The sequence below is a fragment of the Dromaius novaehollandiae genome, chromosome 2 (genome assembly GCF_036370855.1).
Source record: "Dromaius novaehollandiae isolate bDroNov1 chromosome 2, bDroNov1.hap1, whole genome shotgun sequence".
Lineage (NCBI taxonomy): Eukaryota > Metazoa > Chordata > Aves > Casuariiformes > Dromaiidae > Dromaius > Dromaius novaehollandiae.
The window spans coordinates 53,323,617-53,345,227 of NC_088099.1; the positions used below are offsets into that span (position 1 = coordinate 53,323,617).

Consider the following 21,611-nt stretch of genomic DNA (forward strand, 5'->3'; position numbering starts at 1 on the left):
AGGATATATACGCACCACATACTTAAGGCAGATGGCCTGGTGAAAGCTATAAAACCTACCGTTGTTTAAATCTTAGGAGAAAAAAAATCATGAAATACTTTAGGTATCCAGGGGGACAAGCAAATACTTTGACAACCAAATAGAGAGCTGCATTTAGATTAACAACCATAGGCTTTAAAACCAGAAAGGTTCTGAAACAAAATCTAGTTGTCCTGAAGTCTCTGAGGTCCTTGAAAGGAGACCTTTTCTAGTATTTTCTCTTCTGCCTTTTCTTCCCCCACCTCAGCAGAGCACAGCAGGATCAGAGTCTTGCCTGTGCAGTCACTGATCGCCATGATGCTTTACTAACTGTGCGATTTGACAGCCTGACCCTTTGAACTTTAAATCTTGCTGCAAAATTCATAATCCCAACCTCACATCCAACACAGGCTTCAATGCAGCTTCGTAAGAACATACTTACTCTTCTTGGTGATACTTTATTTCTTTGCTGTGGCTCTTATGAGAGAGGGTTGACTCCCTCCACTCCCAGTGACATCTGTAAGAAAGGTGGCACCTACCCATCTTGGGCACCTTTTTATGCTCTAGAGAACTCAGATTTTTTTCTGGATGAGAAATTTGATTCCTGGCCCACAGATCTTACACATACTTGCCAACTATTGACCGATAACTTTGCATTTCTCCTTTGGAAAATATCACTGACAAAGAGAGGTGGGCTTACTAAGCCTGAAGTTCTTAGACTCCTTGAACACAGTTTAATGGATATTAACATGAAAATAGAGCTATTATAAATGGCTGTTGATCTCCACAAAGTAACACCAGAAAGCCAGATACCCATTCTGGCCTCCCAATTGCTTTGGACACTGCTAACCAGGCAGAAGTTGCAGGACCTAGCAAGAACAGAGGGGCTCTTCACTCACTGTTCTCAGGGTTGCTTTATCGGAGCTGCTGGAAGCCACCTTCCCTTTCATGAGGTGATCTCAGTTGCAGAGAGCCCTACAAGGCTCACTGCAATCACTTATTTTTTATTCATTATCTCTGTGCAGCTGCTACTGGGAGAAGTTGTGATGTAACATGATCTACAGTGTAGGCTGATGACATTCAGCTCTACCTCTCATTTTCATCAGAAGCAGACACAACCATCACCCGTCTCTCCCGACATTTGGCAGCAGCACGAATCTGAATTAATGACAGTTGGCTGAAGCTCAGTTGAAATAAGATGGAAGTGATACTGACTTTCAAGGAAAAGTAGGAGGAGGACCTGGCAAAGTCTGAAGCCGTTTCATCAACTGAAGGAAGATAAAAGACCATTGTCAAAGTGATTGCAATTTCAGGTTTTGACTAGATTCATCACTTCTCCTAACCTCCCAGACTGCAGAAACATCATTTATCATAGATAACTGCCTACAGTGTTCTCTCTTTTCCTGTCAAATTCAGCTCTTAGATTACTCATTTATACTTTTATCATTTCTAGGGCAGTGTGTTCTTGTGCAGGACAAGCAGGAAACAATCGGAAGCTCTGACTAGCAGCCACCTAACTCCCAAGGGCAGCTTTTTGCAGGAGCGTATTCATTGTTCGTAGTGATAGGTGTGTGATATTCATGATGATGATCTGTATTGTCAAGCCTGACATGACCTTCATCCCCAGCCACTTTAGATACTTTCTGTAGCTCCAGGCAACCTACTAGAGGGGTTTCCAGAGCCATGGACCAAATTGTCCTGGAGATATTCTTGATAAGGACAAAGATGGAGCCTTCTGAATGGTGAACTTCTGCCACTGAAGTTCACAAACTAAGTTCTGGCCTCTCTGAGGAGGCACAGGATGGTTCACTAATGCTAGTCAAGAAATTATATCCTTTTCTGTGATGTAAAAGATAGAGCACACACTACTTCCTTCACCCATTTTCATCTACGATTTGGGGGGGAGGGAAAATGACAATTAAAAACCAATAAAATGTTATAACGTTTCATTAATAAGTAGCTCAATAGAATATTTTCAGCTAATTCAGTTCTTCCCCAAATCTTTCTTCTATACATGAGCTATGGACAATCTGTAATAAGACAGAAAGAGAGAGCCATCCAACCCACCCACCAGCCCTAGGCATTTCACAATGGCGTATATTTATACCTGCTGTCACAGCGCTGACTGTAGTGTACAGCAGATGTACTGCAGCTAGTTTTAAATCAATAAATATATCCCCTAGCTCTAAACACACTAGCACATAGTGTGCATATCCGTAACTGTCTAGCCACAGCACCAGGGAGCCGAGCGCGGCCCACCTCATCCTACTTTTCAGACAGGTTTTGCAGACTGGGCAGAGCTCCAGGCTGCTGTGCTCAGCCTGCTGGCTCTACTGTGCCACTAGCACGCTAGACATAACTATACTATACACCAAATTTTAAGCCAAATACTTGGCTGAGACTTGGTATAAAAATCCTTCTCCCTCAGGTATTTTGGAGGAGAGGGAATGAGGCTGAATGCTCTGATGATAGATGTAGAGCTGCTCTGTAGCTATTTGTGTTGTGCTCCTGGCCAGTGCAGTTTTTGTTTTTAATGCTCTATGCTGTGGTTACCTCAAGTGTTTATGGCTGATATCTGGAAAGCACATAGGCCTGTGTCTTTGCAAGGAGACTTAGGCACTTAGAGCACTGGGAGAGGAGCATGAGGCTGTGCAGGAGGATGTTAAGCACAGTACGTGCACTCCCTTGATGTGTCTCCTTCTAACAATGGCTGAGACAGCAAGACCCTATAATTAATAGTGTAAAAAACTGCAGACTGAACATGGAGATAGAGCAAAATGTAGGTAGCTATCATATGAGACGTGTACCACCCACCTTTCATCTCTTCTGGCCCTGCCACATCCCCTCAGGGTCCAGCATATATGGTCACAGTAACAGGGTGGAGGGTTTTCCCCTTACTTCAGAATGATATTGGGTTTATCTCACAAAAAGAAAAGTATGCCTGAAGTCTTACCAGTCAGTGTTATCCAGGCTAACTGGAAGAATAATATTCCAAACTGGGTGAGGGGTGGGGAAACTGGGTTTTGCTAGGCGTAAGGAAATACTCTGGGGAGCCAGATACCCTAAAGATTTCTGCTTATCTTGTAAGCTCTTTAGAGCACAGACTGTTCTTTTGTTTCGTTCATACAGCACCTGCCAGCTATGGCACAATTAATAACAGAATCTGGTTTATGTAGAGATTTTAAAAATATTTTTACCCATCACTCTGTGTGAGATGTTTGGCACAAAACTCCAGTTCAAAGATAGCAAGGAATACACAAATTTCTTAGCTAGACTAGGTTTTGAATAAGAATAGGAAGGAGCCTTTGCTGTAGCTGCTGTATTTTGGAATTCCGTTATTTGCTTTCATATAATATAACTTTCTAATAGGATGATTTATCTAATTTTTGCTGTAATGCCATTGAAAAATAAAATCTGCAGAAGGACACTGGTTAAAAGTCTGGTTTGTGCAGGCCTTTGGAAACAAAATCTGTGGTTTATGTGCTGCTGCCATCTGGTGATAGTTCTCCTAAAATGCTGTGTATTACTGAGACGTAGTATAGAGAAGGGTCACTCCTGCAGCATTACTCCAGTGAGAAGTAAGTATTTTTAGACTGATATCTCTTACAAGACAAGCTGTAGAACTGACACTGTGTCTGGCTAGAAAACAAATATAAACCAGATATTTATTACCTCAGTTAACTCGTTCATCCTTATTTCTGCAGTGTGGAAACTGAATCAGTCCTATAGAAAGTTGTACAGGAATTATTTTTTTTAAAAAAAAAGACTAAGACTAGACAGTCTGTTTTGGATTCTGGTGGCACTAAATCAAGTTTATGTTCATAGTCAACAGTCAGAAATCAGTGTAGTTTTCTGTGGGGGAGCTACCTCCTCTATTAACAGAAGACAGCACAGCTGGGTGAGGTATGCTGCGTATGAAGCAGATTTTCTGGAACATTAACACAGGATCAAGTTTTGTCACAAGGGCACTGATTGCTCCCATGCTGACAAATGTACAATTTTTTTTTCTTCTGATTCACCAAAGTTCAGTGGGCTTTGGAAAGTCCCGTGTTCTGGATAATATCACCTACAAAGGGTTCTTTGCAGCTTATGCTACAAGTATATATTTTCAGTAGACTTTATTAGCTCTGAATATCCATACAGTGGATAGCTACCCAAAACAAACCCACTTCTGTTTTGAAGTGCTTTGTGCAAATGTATTTTTGAGAATTCTTTTTTGTCCTAAGACAGAAATTCTTGATTTTTTTTTTTTTTTTTTTTTTTGCCTTGCATGGTGTTGCAAGGGTTTGGAGGATCAGCGCCTGCACCACCTCCCTTCCTTTCTGCTAGAGCTGTAGCGCTGAGCAGCTTTGGTGGACAAAACATTTTTAATTTGTGATGCCTGTCTTTGAGAAGTAAATCACAGAACATCCAAGATGTAATTAAATATCTATTCAGTTCTGGTACTTCCACAGACATGGTAGGGCCTTTCCTCACCCCATCTCTTATTGCAGTGGTACTTCCATTCAACAATTAGACTTGTAAGTGTTTTCTTAGGCCCAATTCAGTGAGGCACTTATGTGTGTATTTCACTCCAGGCCTGGGAATAGTTCTGTGTGCATAGACTTAAGCCTGGACCTAATTTCTTTGCTGCATTTAGTATAAATATTTAAGTTATAATGATGCTAATGCCTTGAGAGTTTTGTGTGAGAAATTGCAAAATGCCTTTGTTTATACAGCTAAGTGAATAATTCAAAATAAGTCCTTCAGCTTTTTTTCCTCCCCCTTACAACTTATTTGATTACATTGAGGCTCCTTTGCATTGTTTAGTCCCATGTATGTTTTAGAAATACTTATCCATTTCAGTGTCCAGGAGCATGTAAATAGCTACAGAAATATTTAAAATGTGAACAGCATTGCTAGGTTGCAACTGGCCATTCTGTTTCTCCTATGATAGGATGAGCAGCCCAGATTTAAAATTTAGATTTCCATAAATGTTCTTGCATTTGAAATTTTTATGCTCAAGCTTTCCCATACTCAAAAGATGTAGAAAACAAGCATTGAATTAAATCCATCAACATTAATGTAATTCAAAAGATGTGCAAAATGTGGTATTATTTATAAGCGATGTAGTAGTCCTCCAGGCATCTTTTGTGGGTTGCAAGTATTCTCTAGGCTGGAAACTATAAAGAGGTTGTGCTGTTTGCAGCCAAGTCAACAGAAAACCAGCTGCAGAGTTTTCAGAGGAACCCAGAACTGCACTCCAGCACTTAATTTTTACTAATTAGGGAATATCCCTTCTTTACCAATAAACCTAGGAGCCCAATAGTTTCTGAAAGTTCCTGCACTGAAAGCTGCTGAAAATGGAAGCCACTGTATCTGCATGCAAATAAGCAGAGCAAGAGAGTCTCTTAATGAAATTGGACTGATCAAATACAGGACTGGAGAACTTTGTGGGACTTGGAAGGCATATACTTTCTTACATGATACAAAATGGAGCAGAAACCTGATTAATAAGTGCCTCTGACCTATTTTTATTTAAAATTCAGACAGAACAGAAATGGGATGCAGCAGCTAAACTATCCCAGTACAATTAGCACAGAAAGGCGAAGAGCCAAGGTTTTCCTCACCAAGGTCTTCAGAGGCAATTCTCAGGTTTCCTTTTTCCAGCATAGCCAGATGTACTCTCCGCACAGGGCCCAGAGTTGTAATTTTTAGCTCATAGTTGAATACCAGTCTGCGTCTCTACTTCTTCTCCAAACATACTTTATCTTCCCTTTGTGCGATACTCTGCATGTATTTGCAGAATCTCTACAGGTTCGTGTGTCTCCACACACTAGGAGAACTGAGTAGAGCTATATGAATAATGGATATTTTGGTTCAGTGGCTGAACCAAATGACAGGGGAAAAATGCGGTTTGGGTAGACTAGAAATTAAAACATTTTTGCTTAATGTTCAGGTGATTTAACCCATTTTTGCACCTTTCTCCTTCAAACTGAAAAAATGCAGTTGCTTTCAGAAAGAAAGCACTTTTGAAAGTGAAAGGCAGGAACACTTTAAAAATGCCAAAATGAATTATGTAAATTTTGTTGACCCCCTCCCCCCCCCCCCCCCCCAGTCTTTTTGGCTAACATGTATCCCACCCAAAGCCAGTCTTCCAGTTTCTAGAAGGTTTTAGGGCACCTAAAAATGAATTATTGTCACTGTGAAGAAGTTGTGTCCCTACCCACAGGTGAGGTGACCTCAGCAACTGCTGGGAGTGCTTAGATGCTAATCCATATTGTGTCAAACTGTCACTAGGATACAGTCTGGACATTTTCAGAAACCTGGTAGTCAGAGGAATTTGTGCCAGGAGGTATGGAAAAGGCCTGCTTTGGACCCCCACAAAGAGCTGATCTCCTAATAGAAACTCAAGCTATGGTTATCCTCCCTGGGTATTACAGCTGCCGAGACAAATTATACCATCACCACTGGCAAACAATTAACATTATTAAAAAATTCACAAAGGAAGAAACTCTGTTCCCCATCAGGACAGCATCAGGTATGGTCTAATTTTAAGGCAGCGCGATCTTCCTTCCCAACACAGCACTTTGCATTTCTCCCAGGCATTTGCTGTTTAACCTGAAGTCCTTTCGGGAGCACTTTGATAATCTCTTCATAGGATTTTACCTCACCTTGAGTTGAAGGGTTATATACATTTTACTAAGTCTTTTACATTCAAACTTCCACTGAAATCATGGGAATTTTGACTGACTTTGAATGAAGTGTGTTTTTCAGAATCAGAGCAATACAGGGGAGAAAATCTCATCTTTTAAAAAACACTTATCCTCATGTGTGTAATTTCTACGGTTCCTGGCACATTGGGTAGGATCTGGCACATCAGTGTGGGATCTAATGATTAAATTAGGCATCTGAATGTAGTTGGAAGAGATCCACAACGTGGGCCCTCAGAGACATTACTTTGCACTGACCATATAGGGAATTTAAGCCTTTACTCTAGGAGGACTAGTTCATTAGACACCTAGTATGTAGGTGCATGCAGTTGAGACGCCTAACTTAGATGAAGCTGATTTCACCATCAGTGATTTGATTGAACTGTGCTTAACATAGTTCTCCTACTAAAAATTCCTTCTCTTTTACAGGTTTCTATTTTGATTATATTAAAACTGTAGAAGCTGTATTCATACTCCAAATGGTCATTAAGTCCTTTCTTATTACTATTTTTAAATAAACATGCAGGCACCCTTTCAGAGTGGTTTGAGGCATAATTTATGTACAGGCACACCTCAGAGATATTTCATATTCGGTTCCAGACCACCGCAAGAAAGTGAATATTGCAATAGAGCGAGTCACACAAATATTTTCATTTCCCAGTGCATATAAAAGTTATGTTTACACTACACTGTTGTCTATTAAGCGTGCAGTAGCATTGTGTCTAAAAAAATACTGTGTGAAATATTGCGAGAATTACCAAAATGTGACACAGAGATATGAAGAGGGCACATGCTGTTGAAAAATGGCACCGATAGACTTGTTCGATGCGGGGTTGCCACAAACCTTCAATTTGTAAAGACTGCAATGTCTGCAAAGCGCAATAAAGCGAAGTGCAGTAAAACAAGGTACGCCTGTACATACTTTACACAGTTGATTGGTGAGAGTCATGATAGCCAGGCACATGTCACATTTTCTTCCAGGGGAAGTCCAAGGAGACACATGGATGTCTTTCTGTAGCCTGACTGTAATGATATTAACTTGGCCTGCAGACTTTTCATTCAGTCTTTTATGTTTCTCGTTTTGCCTAATGATCATCCCAGAGTCCACTGCCTCGTATATTTTGGGTAGTGCTCTAGCCAGTGCATGAATACAAACATTGACAGAAAGGCTGCGTGGTTGCAATACACAAACACAATTGACTGCGTAGTTGGAATAGATCAATCACAGGTATTGTCATAAATGGGTCAGACCTGGTTATAACTGTCTGATTTTGACCAGGTCAGAAGGTGAATTCTAACAGCACTAATCTTCCATTAAAATTTAAGTTGTTGGGTTTTTTTTCCCTACACGTAATTTCCAGTAGCATCCCAGCTACTTTGGTATCCTGCATGTCTCAGGAGAAAACCAGGCATGTTAAAACCCTAAGTAAACTGATAACAATCTTCTAATTCTGCAAATTTCAAAACTTAAAGGTCATTTGTTATGATTATTGTATCCTATAATGGAGGGCCTTTCCTTTATAGGTATTATTTTGAGTCCAGAAGTGGTTGGAACTACAGCAACTGAAACATTTCTACTTTTCAAAAATTTTCTAAACCTTTAAGTGTTTCTTCATTTTTATGTATGAAAGACTATAGGCCAGACTGACATACTGGAAGCAACAGCTGGCTAAGATGCAAAGGGTAATTGAAACAGCTTTAAAAAAAGTTTAGCGAATCTGTAGAGCAGTCTCCCTGAGGGAGAAAATGAACCATGATGTCGTTTGTGGGAAACTGCAAGGATGAGTTTTGAGACCACCCACAAAATAGGCATTTTTCAGCATGCACTGCAAATGATGTGATGTGTGAGATGGGGATGGATTTCTCATTTGAAGTAGGAAAGCGAGTGACTGATGTGCTGATGGCAATACCAGGACTGACAATGCAAAAAATACATTTCAAATACATAACATGAGATCTGGTTTTGGTTTTACAATTCCTGCCTGTAAATAGATAAGAAACTGTGATTTTCATTAATAGTTGTCCAAGGTAGATTTAATAAAGTCAACAGTCTGTTAATGTGAATAGACATTTTTTGTATTTCCTAATCCCACAAGTAAGAAGTAGTAATTCAGGTCTCAGAACTGCTTGGTGAATTGTCATATTTTCATGGATATAACCAGCAGAGAAAATGCCTTAGCATTCACTAGCAGTTTCAAATGTAAGTAACAAGAGAGGAAGTGTACCCAGGGTATCTCAGTCTCTGTCCCTTTCCTTCCTTTCCCCAAACAGCATCCCTCTTTCTGCTCCCCACAACTCTGCCAAAACTCTACCTGGTTTTGTGCCAATTATCTGAGAATGAGGGCATTATATGAGGATGAAGGTTATCTAAAAATGCAAGTTTTCCAATGGCTGAGAGTTACTGGAGTGTGCAGGATAACTGATGGTTTGCTCTCAAGCACTTGTGCTTTAAAAGGGGGTTGGCTTATATTCATGGAATTAGTTAGCTGATGGTGAGGAATTTGTTTTAATTCCAAAGGTTAGGGTAAGAGGTGACTGAGCTAGAAGGGAAGATGATGTGGTTGCTAGATTAGAAACCTCTGGAGCAGATGTGCAATGTCTTCCCCTTTCCTTTATGTCTTGGCATGCAACCCTGTATCATCTCTGCTTGTTACTGTGATTTCCTATTGCACCCTGAGGTAAAAACTCAGCAAAGATGATAGAAGGTGTCTCAGAGTAGACACAAACTGACCTAGGACAGAGATGAGGGCTGCTCCCCTTTCCTGTAGGAATCTCCTGGTTGAATGAAGCCATTGAAACCACGCAGGTGAGCAGCCTGAACGATATTTGGTCTGAGCCAGTTCCAACAATCAGCTGTCAGAAGTCAATATTTTTAGCACGATAGTTGGCTGCTTTACAGGTTATTTATGTTGTGCCTGTTGTGCAGATAAGTCAAAAAATAAAATATGCAGTTGTTGATCATACTGGAGGAAAACTCGATGCCCAGCATCACTATCAGTAGCTACCTTGAGCACATTTTGTTGTTGTTCTGGTTGTAGCAAAATTGCTGGTTTCCTGGGAATGGTGCCAGCATCAAGAATATTTCTAGATATGGAAAGTACACTTAAAGTGCATCTGCTTAGGTGTCTGTCTGTTTTGGCATAGTATTGCTTTCTATCTTTCTCTCTAATTTTTCTCCTCCTTTTGTTTTTTCTCAACAGAGGTGATGGTGACAAGGACAAACAGCTGCCAGTCAGACAGCAGTGGGTTTATGGAGGAGCTGCCAGAACCTGTAGTTTTGCAAGTAAGAAAGAGCTGAACAATGATCTTCATTAGGTCTATGAAAACTCTGTAACCCTGGCAAAACTAACATAAAAAATCACGGATTCATGAAAGCCTCATGCAAGTCACCACAGTAACATGGAATTTTTGCAAGGTTGCAGGCATTAGATAAGAAATATTATAAGAATCTTTGATTATTTGTTTCCTTTGGTATTTATAGATATTTACAGAAGTATTTAAAGATGCCCTCTCTACCCAGGGATGGTCAGGGCATAATAGTGGTGGGTAAACTAGTGTGATAAAATAAGTGTAATATTTCAGTGCCTTTTATCTTATCTTATCTTATCTTATCTTATCTTATCTTATCTTATCTTATCTTATTTTTTTCCAGAATGCATCTTTGTCAGGAAAGATAAATCTTAGCTCTGATACCCACAGCCACCGAACAGCTGTGTCATATAGGACAGAGCTTCCTATGTTAAATCAGGATTTTCAACAAAAGCCAGAAGATTGTGTTGCTAAGGCCTTCATGACAGATTGCAAGAGGATTTTGACAGTATCTAGACCAATGAGAGTGTGCAGTGACCAGGGAGAAGAAACTTGTCTTCTGCTAACTGCAGAAGATTGCCAGCATCAGGCCTGTAATGCTGGGCCATGGAATTTTGTCCAAGAAACGTTATGTGATGTGGACAAGAGAGAAGAGAAAAGTGGAAGAAAGCAACCAGAAAAAGAGGAGTGCATGAAAGAGTATACTCCTTGTTTTCAGAATGATAACCAGGATGAAGGAAATCCTGTCTCCTCAAAATTTGATTGTCAATTATGTTTCAGTTCAGGACATAAAAATGCGAATGTGACCTTCACTGAACGAAATGACACTAACCCTGAGACTGCCAGTAAGAGCAAAATCAGAATTGAAGAAGAAAGTGAGAGGTGCCTGACAGAAAAGGACGTTGGAATTGCATGTCATGAAAATGTCCAGGGAGGTCGCACAGAACATGTAAAAGGAGAGTGGTGGGGAATGGAAGCGGTCAGTGAAGATGGTACCCTTCTTGCAGTGAGTGAGGTGACAAATGAGCAGAAGTTCCGCAAAATGGATGTTGATCCAACAAATACAGGGTCCTCTTTTGAAAGAGGGCTCCCAGAAGCTCTGTGGCAGGGCCCAGCAGTGTACAGTGAAAGCAGTGCTATTTCAAGCAGTTCTCCTCAAATACCTTGGAGCCCTCTCTCCTTACTAGCAGAAGGGCCTGGGTTAAGTTCTTCTGAAGATAAAGAGACTTGTAGTATAAGGGAGATATTATGTGCTAACAAATCAGTAAAGGAAAGCACTATCCAAAACAGTGAAATGAATGCTAGTCCTCTGAAATCTGTTACTGTCCAGATGTCTTCAAGGCTGGATTTTACTTTGAAGATGAAGTGTGCAGGGCAAAATGCTCCTCTCAGTGAGAGCCCTGCTAGGGACCACCCTGTGGACTTCTCCGAGGTGTTAGCACACTGCTCCGAGGGTGGTCAGCTCAGCCAGTGGGGCCCTGGGGCTTCAAAGGACGGCCTGAAGCAGACCACCGAAGCCTCCAGTCAGACTGACATCCCTGCCAGGAAAACCAGGCAGTTACCCCTGCTTCCTCCACCCCATCATCACCTCATAAAATCAGCCTCTCTTGACACTGTGCTTTGTGGCAAATATGGGTCGCACTACAAGGGTGAAGCATCTGGCACCTGGGGTGCTCAGGGCTGTCACTGCTGTCTCTGCTGCCACTGCTGCTGCTGCCACTGCTGCTGCCTGAGGACCTTCCCCGTAGCCATTTCTCCCCAGCACCCCGTGGGCTGCTGTTCAAACCATGCTGCCATGGAGCTGCAGCTTTGGAAAACACTGACACTCCTACAGGAAACTGCAATGAGAAATCTCTCTCTGGTAAGTATGTTTCTTCATATAATAGTATGTGAAAGGCTGGCGCACACATGTGCTAAATGCACACGCCACCTTTCCCTTTCCACTCCTGTTGTGCTTGCTTTAGTGAGGCATACCTTGGGAACTTACTGAGAAAATGAACTGGGAAATAGGCATTTGCTTCCGGACAAAGATAGCAAACACATCTGTGTTCATTCAGTTTTGTTAGGCTCCTTATTTTAATAACATATGTACATCAGAGCTCAGTCTTAAAATGGTTAATGTGAATTGGGCAATAAAGCTCACTGGTCAAGTGAAGAACTAAGAGTCAGTTTACAGAATCAGGTTCGATAAGTTCCTGTGAATCAGCTGAGTTACATTAACTGAATAACTTATGGGACTGCAGAAAATGCAAGGCTATATGATTTAATTCAATCCTCTTTTACTATGAGGTAACTGAGGTTGAATTACTTCATGTCTGTAAAAGACCAGCTGTGTACATCCAGATACATACTACAACCTAAACTGCTCTACGTTCAGTGAATTGTGGCTTCTTAGAAACTAAAGCGATCTCATCATTATAGAATAAAAAGCTTTCATTAAACTTATAGTTGTGCTTAGATGCATATTTGCAATAAAATTTGCAGTAAAATAATTTGCAGTAAAAAAGTCACCAGATTTTTATTTCATTGCCATCTCAGCGTTACTGAGACTTCCCAAAAGTTTTGAAAGAATAGGGTTTGGGTGGAAGAGAGCAGGAAAAGAAGTCAGGAATGGCTTTTGAGTCCTGAGAAAAGAATGTGGATTTGAGCTGCATATATCCTGCTGATTTACAGGAGTTTCAATTTTTCCTCTTCCCTTTGTGCTTCATAAGAAAATGAAACTTGAAGTATTTATATACTGGGGAAAAAAATGATCACATACAGGTTCCAGAACGTGAAACTGGTGAGTTTTATGCTGCCACATCATTGAATATAGAAATCTGCAATGTCTTTTCCTTGAACAGTATATGGCAAGACAAGTATTTTTCTAGATATCTTGCTATTGCCACAAGATGGCAGTGAGTCAGTACCTTATGGTAGACTTGGAAGCCTTTTCTCATTGATTGACTATTACTTTATCACTCCTCTGACAGGGGCTAATGGTGATTTTTCTTCTGTAGTCTGTGGACAGGGAGTGTGGGAGGAACAGGCTTTGCACTGTAACGTTATCCAAGATCTGTTCTTTGAGATATGGCTCTACATCCAAGCTACTGCGCAGTAGGTGAGGCCATGAATTTACTGATTATTAGTCACTCTTCAGAGATTACTCCCATGCCTACTTTGTACTTTGCTTATACATACGTCTTATACCGAGAGAAGCTCTCTCAGATTACTTCCCATTTACCAAGAGCATGCATGAGGAGTGCTACCACTGCAGAGCAACTGTTAAACAGTAAATTTACCTTATTTACGTATATCTTACCTTAGATGAGGTCTTGCCTGAAAGTAGTCCTGGAACATTTAGTTTCCCCTCTGCCGCTGCTGAATCTAAACTTTAAATAAATCTATATGATTATGTGCTCTGCGATATGTGCCAGAGGAGCTGCCCTTACCTCATCCACAAGGGTGAGTATGACATTTTGCCAAACCTACCCACGTTGTGCCTCTTGGATCTTTCGCATAACACCATGATGTTTTACAGTTTTCTCTGAGCATTGTGGAACCACCTAGAAATTGGTCTGTGGCCCATTTGCTTCTTGCTAGTGACCAGAAGGACAGGAGCTCTTCAGGCTAACTTAGGCATGCTTTCTTGATGGTCAGAAGTCCTCTTTGTGCTCAGGTTTGGCAGTGGTGAGAAGAAATCATAAAACCCCATGTGGATGTGCTGCTCACTAGCACCCCAAGCACTTCCACCTATGAGTAGCCAAACTTTCTGAGGATCAAAACTAAAGACTGTGGAGTGTGTGTGTGTGTCGGGTTGGTGGTGGTGGTGGGAATAATAAGCAATCAGCCACCACCTAGTTTGAAGGCGCACAGAACAAATCCGACTGCCTGAATGGGATCTGCAATTGCTGACCTGACCCGCAGCGTTAAGAAAACTAGCCGTGATCGATGTATAGTGGATACCGAGCACAGCCACCTCTGCAGTCACAGGACCTGCCCTGTGACCCTCTGATGGAGCATATTACTAGCCAGACCCTTAGAAGTCTAAAAGCATGCTGTCTCCCCTATCTGGAAATTACCTCAGTCAAAACAACTACCAGGCTCTGATTAGCCATTTTTTGGTGCTATCCCATGGCTGTTGGAGCTAGATTTTTCATTTACTGTTAAGGGACGGTTTATCTCTGCATCACACACATCAGCAGGGTGTCTGACATAATAGCTATGTTGAAATGGGGATTGAGAAAGGGGTTTCTCAAATGCACTGGGGGCATCTTTTGCCCTCTAGTTGAAGCTTGTGCCCCAGTAGGGATGGCTTCCTCGCGTTTTAGGCTTTGATGGGATTGAGAGGCAAATTCATGCACACAAACATGACGAAACCATCAAAGCACATGATTTCAGGGATCCAAAGAGATCGGGTATTTTCATGCTTTGCACATGTAGTTCTTGTTCCCTATCAATTACAGTGGTCAGCAGTGGAGTGCAGGTTTCTACACTGTCTTCCCATGGCTCATGAGACCAAAGCCTTCCAACGTAGGAACATCTCAAACATCTACTTGCACTGTAGATGTCTACTTCTGGATGAGAAAAATTGCTTCCTTGTAGTACTTGGATGTACATCTGTTGTGGTAAATATCTGCACTTGGTTAGATGAATCCAAATCCAGCTTTCCAAGAGCTATCAGCTGAAAATGTATCAGTGTAACACTTAGCAGAACTCATCATGGAAAGTACTTTTTCTTCTTATAGTACTTATATATCCTCCTCTTCTTTTTCTTTTCCAAAAGGGTTTCTGACTTGTAGTGGACAGTTAGTTAACCTATCATTAATCAAGAACAACTCATTCTGCTTAAATATAACGACTGATGCCACTATGATAGTATCAGAATTTGGCCCATTGTTTCAGGTCTTTGATCAAAGTCCTTTTCCTCTTCAGTGCAAAAACGAAATTCTTCCTGGCTTCAGTAAGGTCATTACTTCATCCAAAACGATTTAAGAAAAAAAGATGATGATTGGGGTGCATGCAATGCACCTAGAGCAAACTCATGTGACATGCCATCTGGACTTTCATGGCAGCTGCTCACAGAGTCCCAGCTGTGTAGTTAAGAAAAGGACCTGTGCCATTTGGGCCATCAGCTTCAAACACATCCAGACATGGAAGCACTTAAAAGGAAGTAGTAAAGTGGAATCTCTTGCTTTTTTATATAGTGTACCATCCATGAAATAGAAGTGATGAAGAGCTCCTGCCAGCAGTTCCGGGAGAAGCTGGATGAGATTGAACAGTACCTGACCGAACAGCAGGCTCTGTTTTCCAGTGCTCTGCCAGACGAAGGAAGGTAATGAAAGCACAACACAATTGCTTAAATCCAAAGTTATCAAAAGCAACATGGGCACATGTGATGTGTCTAGTCACTTGTGTTACCACAATGTTCTTGGTCAGTAAGATGCGGTTGTGGGCATCCTGCAGGTGGAAGAGAAATTTATTTTGGTGTAATTTTCATCCCAAAGAAAGTGCAGCTTCTCTCTACACTGTTCAGGGCTCCTAGCATTTTGAAGGGGAAGATTGCTCCACAGATGTAGGCTAGATTTTTAGGATGAAATTGTGTTTTAATAGCAGTAGGAATGCAGGAACAGGTCTCATATGGCTGGAGCTCAGTATCACGGATGAACACAAGACTGGGGGAGGGAGGCAGGCTGATCTTTGGTGAGAATCTGTGCCAAATCAGTCCCTTTAAACCATGTTCTTAGTGCTCATGATTAATGGGGCAATGATACATGATAATTTGAACTAGCTCTTCATGGACTCAGCCCAAGTTCACAGTGATTATTAAGAAACCTCGTATATATAAAAGTTACTAGAGAGCTTCCAGTCTTGAATTGGCCTTAAAGTAGGACATTTATGCAGTCTTTGTGCTGGTAATAAATCAGAATTAATAAATCCACCCAGACTCAGGTTGGTTCTGCTACTACAACATGCTAAATCTTGCAATCAAAGGACTGGGATTTGAATGGGCAGAGGCCATTATTCATTATTTTGTAAGCTATTCTGTGATCATGGGTAAAAACAAGACAGCAACAGTGAGCGAGATACAGTGGTTATGTTGGGGCTGAGAAAGAGGAGTGTGTTTGCTGCTCACATGAATGTGTTTTTGCTGCTGTCCCTACAGAGAGGAAAGGAGACACCTGCAACTCTTAAGGCAAGCTGTTCGTCAGGAGGTTGCAGAGCTGGAATTTCGGCTGAATGATAGGGCTTGCCAGGTTAAGGAAGGCATTCTCACGGTACGCTGCAGAAGTCACTACTTTGGGGTCATGAGGGGAGAATTTAAAGTCTGTGCTGCTACTAAGTACTTGAAGTGTTCAGGCTGAAATATATATGAATAAACCTTTCAGGACCAAAAAGAGGAAGTTTCCTGTCAACTGACTTACAATTTACGTCTTTGACCCTCTTCCTCCTTGACTATGTTCTTTGGGCTTACCCACTGAGGAAAAGTAACAATATGTATAAAAGTGACTGTATTCTACTCTAAAAAGGTCACTTGGTTTCCAGAAAAAAAGGGCAGGCAATTGGCCCACATTATTATTGATAAGCGGTTATTGATAAGTGGTTACTGGTATTGTCTTTTTTCTGCACCAGCTCTCCACTCTTTGAGGAAAGATAAGGAAATGATCATCAGGAGACTAGTTACTTGTCTTTGATTTTTCCTGGAGAAGCTTGCATTAGAGCAGCAGAGAAAGAGCAGCAGAGCATAAGAGTCCTCAAGGAGCCTGGCTGTTCCACAGTATCTCCTCCAGTCTTCAATGGGAATCTCCTCCAGGAAGAATCCATTTCAAATCACAATACCTGAATGATTCAAAGTGCTGGTCATACACTAGTGAATGAGGGTGAAGACTGCAACAACCACTGAAAGAAGTCCATTTGCAGATTTCCCTGTAGGCAGTTACTATCTGTTGGAATAAAATGTTCCTTGAACTTTTCTCCTCCTTTTTATGGCAATATCTCATTTGACAAATATTGCATGTCTTCTTTGGACCAAGAATAAGAAGCAGGCATGCTTCATATACTCTTGTGTATCCTGCTTGATTCCTTTTATTATATTTTTATTACTGCAATATGCTTTTCCTTCTATTTTCTCTGCAGCAGCTGGACCAATTACTAGTAGAACAATCCCATCTGTTTTCAGAGCTCGGACTCTCTGATTGGAAGGAAGAAAGAAATGCCCAGAATAAACAAGCGTTTCCAGATGCTGCTGACGCTGTGCATCCTAGAAGTGGGTGCTCAGAAATGGTACTCCAAAGAGCTCCTATCAGAAGCACAAAACCAGCAGGGTCTCTCTCCACTTTGCAGACAGGGACACCCATAATGCAATTTCCTACCAGGACAACACTTGAGCCAAATTCAGCCGTGTCTGACCCACAGGAACTCTCTGCCAGTATAAAGGAAATAAAAGGACCTCCGCAGCCAAAAATGGACTTTAAGATGTTTATACACAATGTAAGAACCTGTTTTATTCTCACCCCCAAGGTTTTAAGTGGAAGGGATCACTGATCTGCAATGCAATTATACTATTATGTATCTCACTGCCATAGCCAAGATCAGGAGCCTTCCCTGCTAAGCAATGTGTTCATCCTAAGGGCTAGAGCCTGTGTACCAGAGACTTTTCAGTCTGCATAGACAAAGCAGGCAAAGGCTGGGACTGGACATGCTTTGATGTATTTCCATGCCAATGGCCCGGATGCTCCAGGGAGAAAGGCATATAAATACATGGATGGTATCTGCGTGGCTTGCTTGAACTTTGAACACAACTGTTTGAGTTAATTGGTGTGTTCACCCCTCTCTCCCAGTGTGAAATTAGTAATTTATGTCTTCAATTTGCAAAGTCAATTAGCTGGTTCTACAATGGCAGTAAAAGCAGCGAAATGGAAGGTTTGTTGTTTTTCTGAAGAAATTTAAAGTCAGCATTTCTGACTGATCTAATCCAACAATGTAATCATTAAAAAAAAAAATTGCCTGCCTTCCTGTAAATAAAATGTGTCTGAAAGACCATACTTTAATAGTCTCTTCCATCTAAAAGTGTGGCCCATCCTGACTGATCATTCTCTTAAGTGAACAGTTAGGGTCAAATTCTGCATGAACTTCATGAAAACACCTCTGGAGGGAATGCACTTTAATGCAGTCTCATACCACTTTCCTGATTTATGTTGGTATTATCATTGATACCACCAAGCAGAATCAGGTTCCTTAGTGCACATTTCAAAGAATGAAAACAATTGCTAGTTAGGAACAAGGAATTAAAATTTTTCAATTCTTGTTTTGTGATCTTCTGCATCCATTTTTTTGCAAAACTAATCTTGGTCATTCTCTCAACAGACTAAAAAAATAATGCTTTTTTCCTTTTTTCTTTTTCAGTTGAAGAAATCATTCCAAAATCCTTTACGTAATGACTCAGCAGAAGGAAGAGACTGATGGTAGACAGACTGATGGATTTTGTTTTTAATAGCTGTGGCTTTTTCCTGCAATATCGGAACAAATGAACCAAACATTGCATTATAGAATGTTCTGATCACAATAATATAATTTGCAATGAGGTAACTGCCCAGAAAAGCAGGCATTTTTAAAAGATGTTCCAAAGAGAGGAACTATGTATTTTGCTAATGAGAGATTACAGAACTTATTATGCTCCTCTTGGCCATCACAATGGTTCTTCACAATGTCATTTAAAAGAAAAGCAGGGAGGGCTTATATTTATGAAGAAACTTATGCACTTGCACTCAGTGTAGGAAATATCTCTAGAAGGTATTATCCTCATAGCCACTTACCTTAGCACAGATCTTCAACCAATATGAATTGTCAAGCCCAGACTGTCTTGTATGGTTCTAGACACTTCAGCTTTTAGCTGACTACTGAAACCTAATGTGCCTCTGACTAATTTTATGATGCCCGTATCTGTTGTCAGTATCAAATCAGAAGCTCACTGACAGTGTATGAAATGTCAACATACATACCCTATGTTTAGTTAAACACTGAACTATGACTGTGGATAGTCTCCTTTTCCTCTTCATTTCCATATTTACTTCATGTAAATCCAATGAAAAAACAAACGAAACTAGAATAGCAAAATTTCCTACGTTAGAAACCTTGAACCTGAATCCTGGCTCAGTTTCCTGGGGAGTGCACAGATCCTGGATTCATGCAGAAAAAGAGCTGAGAAAATACTTCTCCGATTTGGATTACAGCAAAGAAATTCAACTAGTTCGTTTTCAAAGCAGTGTACTTCGTACTACTGCTTTTAGCTTAGCACTTCCCAGACTGTGAGATGTCCTACTGGCTTGCTTGTTTAATGCTCTGGAGGGAACTTAGGTGTCATTTAGGCTTTGTTGCTGCAAGTCACAGCTGTGTGAAGGTGCAAATAGAAGCAGCATTTGCACATGCAAGGAGAAAATGGAGTCAAATACGCAGAGCAGCCCTGAGGCTCCCTGCACCTAGAGGTTTCCACAGATGTTCAGGGTGATAAAATGAGTGGGAGGAGAAGGGAAAAACAGGAACTGACAAGATCCTCAACACCCTACTGGGCCATGAATTTCACTGGGTGAAATTTGCCCCTTCCTTGAGAGCCCTCATGGAATTTGTACACCACTTCCACACTACTAATTGTTAAAGTGTTTATACTTCAAGATTTGTGGTTGACTCCTTTGAAGCTACTGAGATTAATCCTGACAGTATCTCTAGGCAGAATAGAAACAGGACTAAAATGTCCCTTACGTAACTTTTTGGTGGAACCAACAATAAATTTGGCTTATTATTTTCTCTCTCCACAGTCTTATGAGCAAATAAAAGCATCACTACAGAGTGACTGAAGGTGCACTTGCAGATATTGTACCTCAGTTTATAGAGGAAAACAGATAAAGACCATGGTGAAGGATATAGAGTGATGCTGGTGCAGAAGACCTGGAAGAAAGGACTGTTAAGATGGTTCCTTACCTCACCTGCACAAAGGCTGTGATTCCTCCCATTAAAAAAAACTATATTTTTTAACTGTCACTGCAACAGGCTAGATAAAATCTTTGTATGTATGTGATGCTAAAAACCACTGTGTGCCTGTATATGTCCATGCATACAGATGGCAGTAGTGGCAGGTGGCAGTTATTCTTGATTAGGAAGACCACGTGAGCTCTGTGGCACCATTTGATTTCTACCATTTATATTCTCAGCCAGGACTGAATTTCACTCCTACTAATAAAACTTTCCTATTTGAATAGTCTTTAGATAATTGGTTTATGCAGTCCAGTTCCTCATTTCACTTTAATTATAAAATAATCTCATGCAAACTGTGCAGGAGATAGATAGGGTTTCCCCATATGCAGCACTGAGACTGCCATAAATATAGTGTTATTTTGAACCTGTTTGCATTCACATACATGTTGTTTTAACAGTTAAGCTGTAATCTTGTAGCAATAAAAATGTACTAAGCAATGGGAAAGTGAAAAATCTTTTGACTACTCCTCAAGCACAAGTGATATTTCACTTCATAACTCCTTCAAGTATGTTACAAGGATGCCTGGGTTGAGCCTATAATACTGCTATTGAAGACAGGAGAGAAAAGAAAAACACCAAAACACCAACAACTATGCCAATTTTGTGACCAAAGAGGTTTGGGATAGCAACAGTAAGTATAAGAATTTGGCTGTGTACCAGCCTTTTAAACTCTAGCATTTATTTTGCTTTAGGGCACTCATAGGCAAATATGCTGGGAATCTTAGTGATAACTCCACAGAATTAATGAAATAATACTGTATCTGATTGAGTATCCTGTATCATCATTGCTCTCCTTTAGCTAGAACCATACAAATTAGCTTGAGGGCTCAAAAGGCAGCAGTGATATCTTGGGGGGGCTGCATTGCTTAGCGCTAGGTGGTTTGCAAATTTGAAATCTGAAGAAAACTGACCTTGCGACATTGCGCGACTTCTAAAAAAAAAAGATAAATTGCAGAAGAAATTGGTTTTGTTCATCGTAGTTCTGTAGCAATTTGTGTCACTTGGATTTTACTTCTTTTGTCATTGTCTTTTGCCTTCATTGTCTTTCCCTGATGCCCAATAAATCTTTAAACCCTGAAGCTAAAAGAGGCTGTGTTGTGCAGCAGCTTTAATATTGATTTTGCTAGAGAGTATAAAATCCAGAGAGATAATAACAAAATCCATCTAAGGTACCCTGCCAAGGGCTCCCATTAGTTGCTTTACCAGGCATCAATTCAATAAACCCTCGAGAGCAGCACATGAATAAACATCAGAGCCTCTCTGGCATGTTAATGCATCAATCGCCTAGTTGTCAATGCTGCCAACAGACTCCAAGAAAAGTAGTATCTTGGGATTTCAGCCCATTCCAACTTCAAGTCCAAAGTAGATTTGACATTGGCTTAGAAGAAGGCATCCTGTTGCATGGCATCGATGTGTCTCAGTCCCAGGACTTTGCCGTTGCAGCACTGGAATTTGTGTTTGAAAAAAAAGTCACAAATCTTGGCCTCAAGCAGTGAGAATAAGCTGGTCATGAGCTGATAGAGAGAACTGACTTTCTCTTCCAAAGCTGTCAGTTCACCCGTGTGGCAGCAACCCAGGCTT

The 21,611-nt window shown here is 40.8% G+C and overlaps 1 protein-coding gene across 3 annotated transcripts in view; it reads left to right on the top strand.

Annotated features, from left to right (window-relative positions):
* ITPRID1 (ITPR interacting domain containing 1) overlaps positions 1-21,116 on the top strand; it is a 50,539-nt gene extending 29,423 nt beyond the window's left edge. For 2 of the 3 annotated variants that reach the window (XM_026100786.2, XM_026100785.2), the window contains exons 8-13: positions 9,911-9,993; positions 10,363-11,880; positions 15,206-15,333; positions 16,165-16,276; positions 17,136-17,489; positions 18,405-21,116. In XM_026100786.2, coding sequence (XP_025956571.2) covers positions 9,911-9,993; positions 10,363-11,880; positions 15,206-15,333; positions 16,165-16,276; positions 17,136-17,489; positions 18,405-18,461 — 2,252 coding nt within the window. In that variant the 3' untranslated portion in view covers positions 18,462-21,116. The remainder of the gene's footprint in view (positions 1-9,910; positions 9,994-10,362; positions 11,881-15,205; positions 15,334-16,164; positions 16,277-17,135; positions 17,490-18,404) is intronic. The other variant, XR_003259258.2, reaches the window with a different exon arrangement.
* Positions 21,117-21,611: the final 495 nt, after the last annotated feature.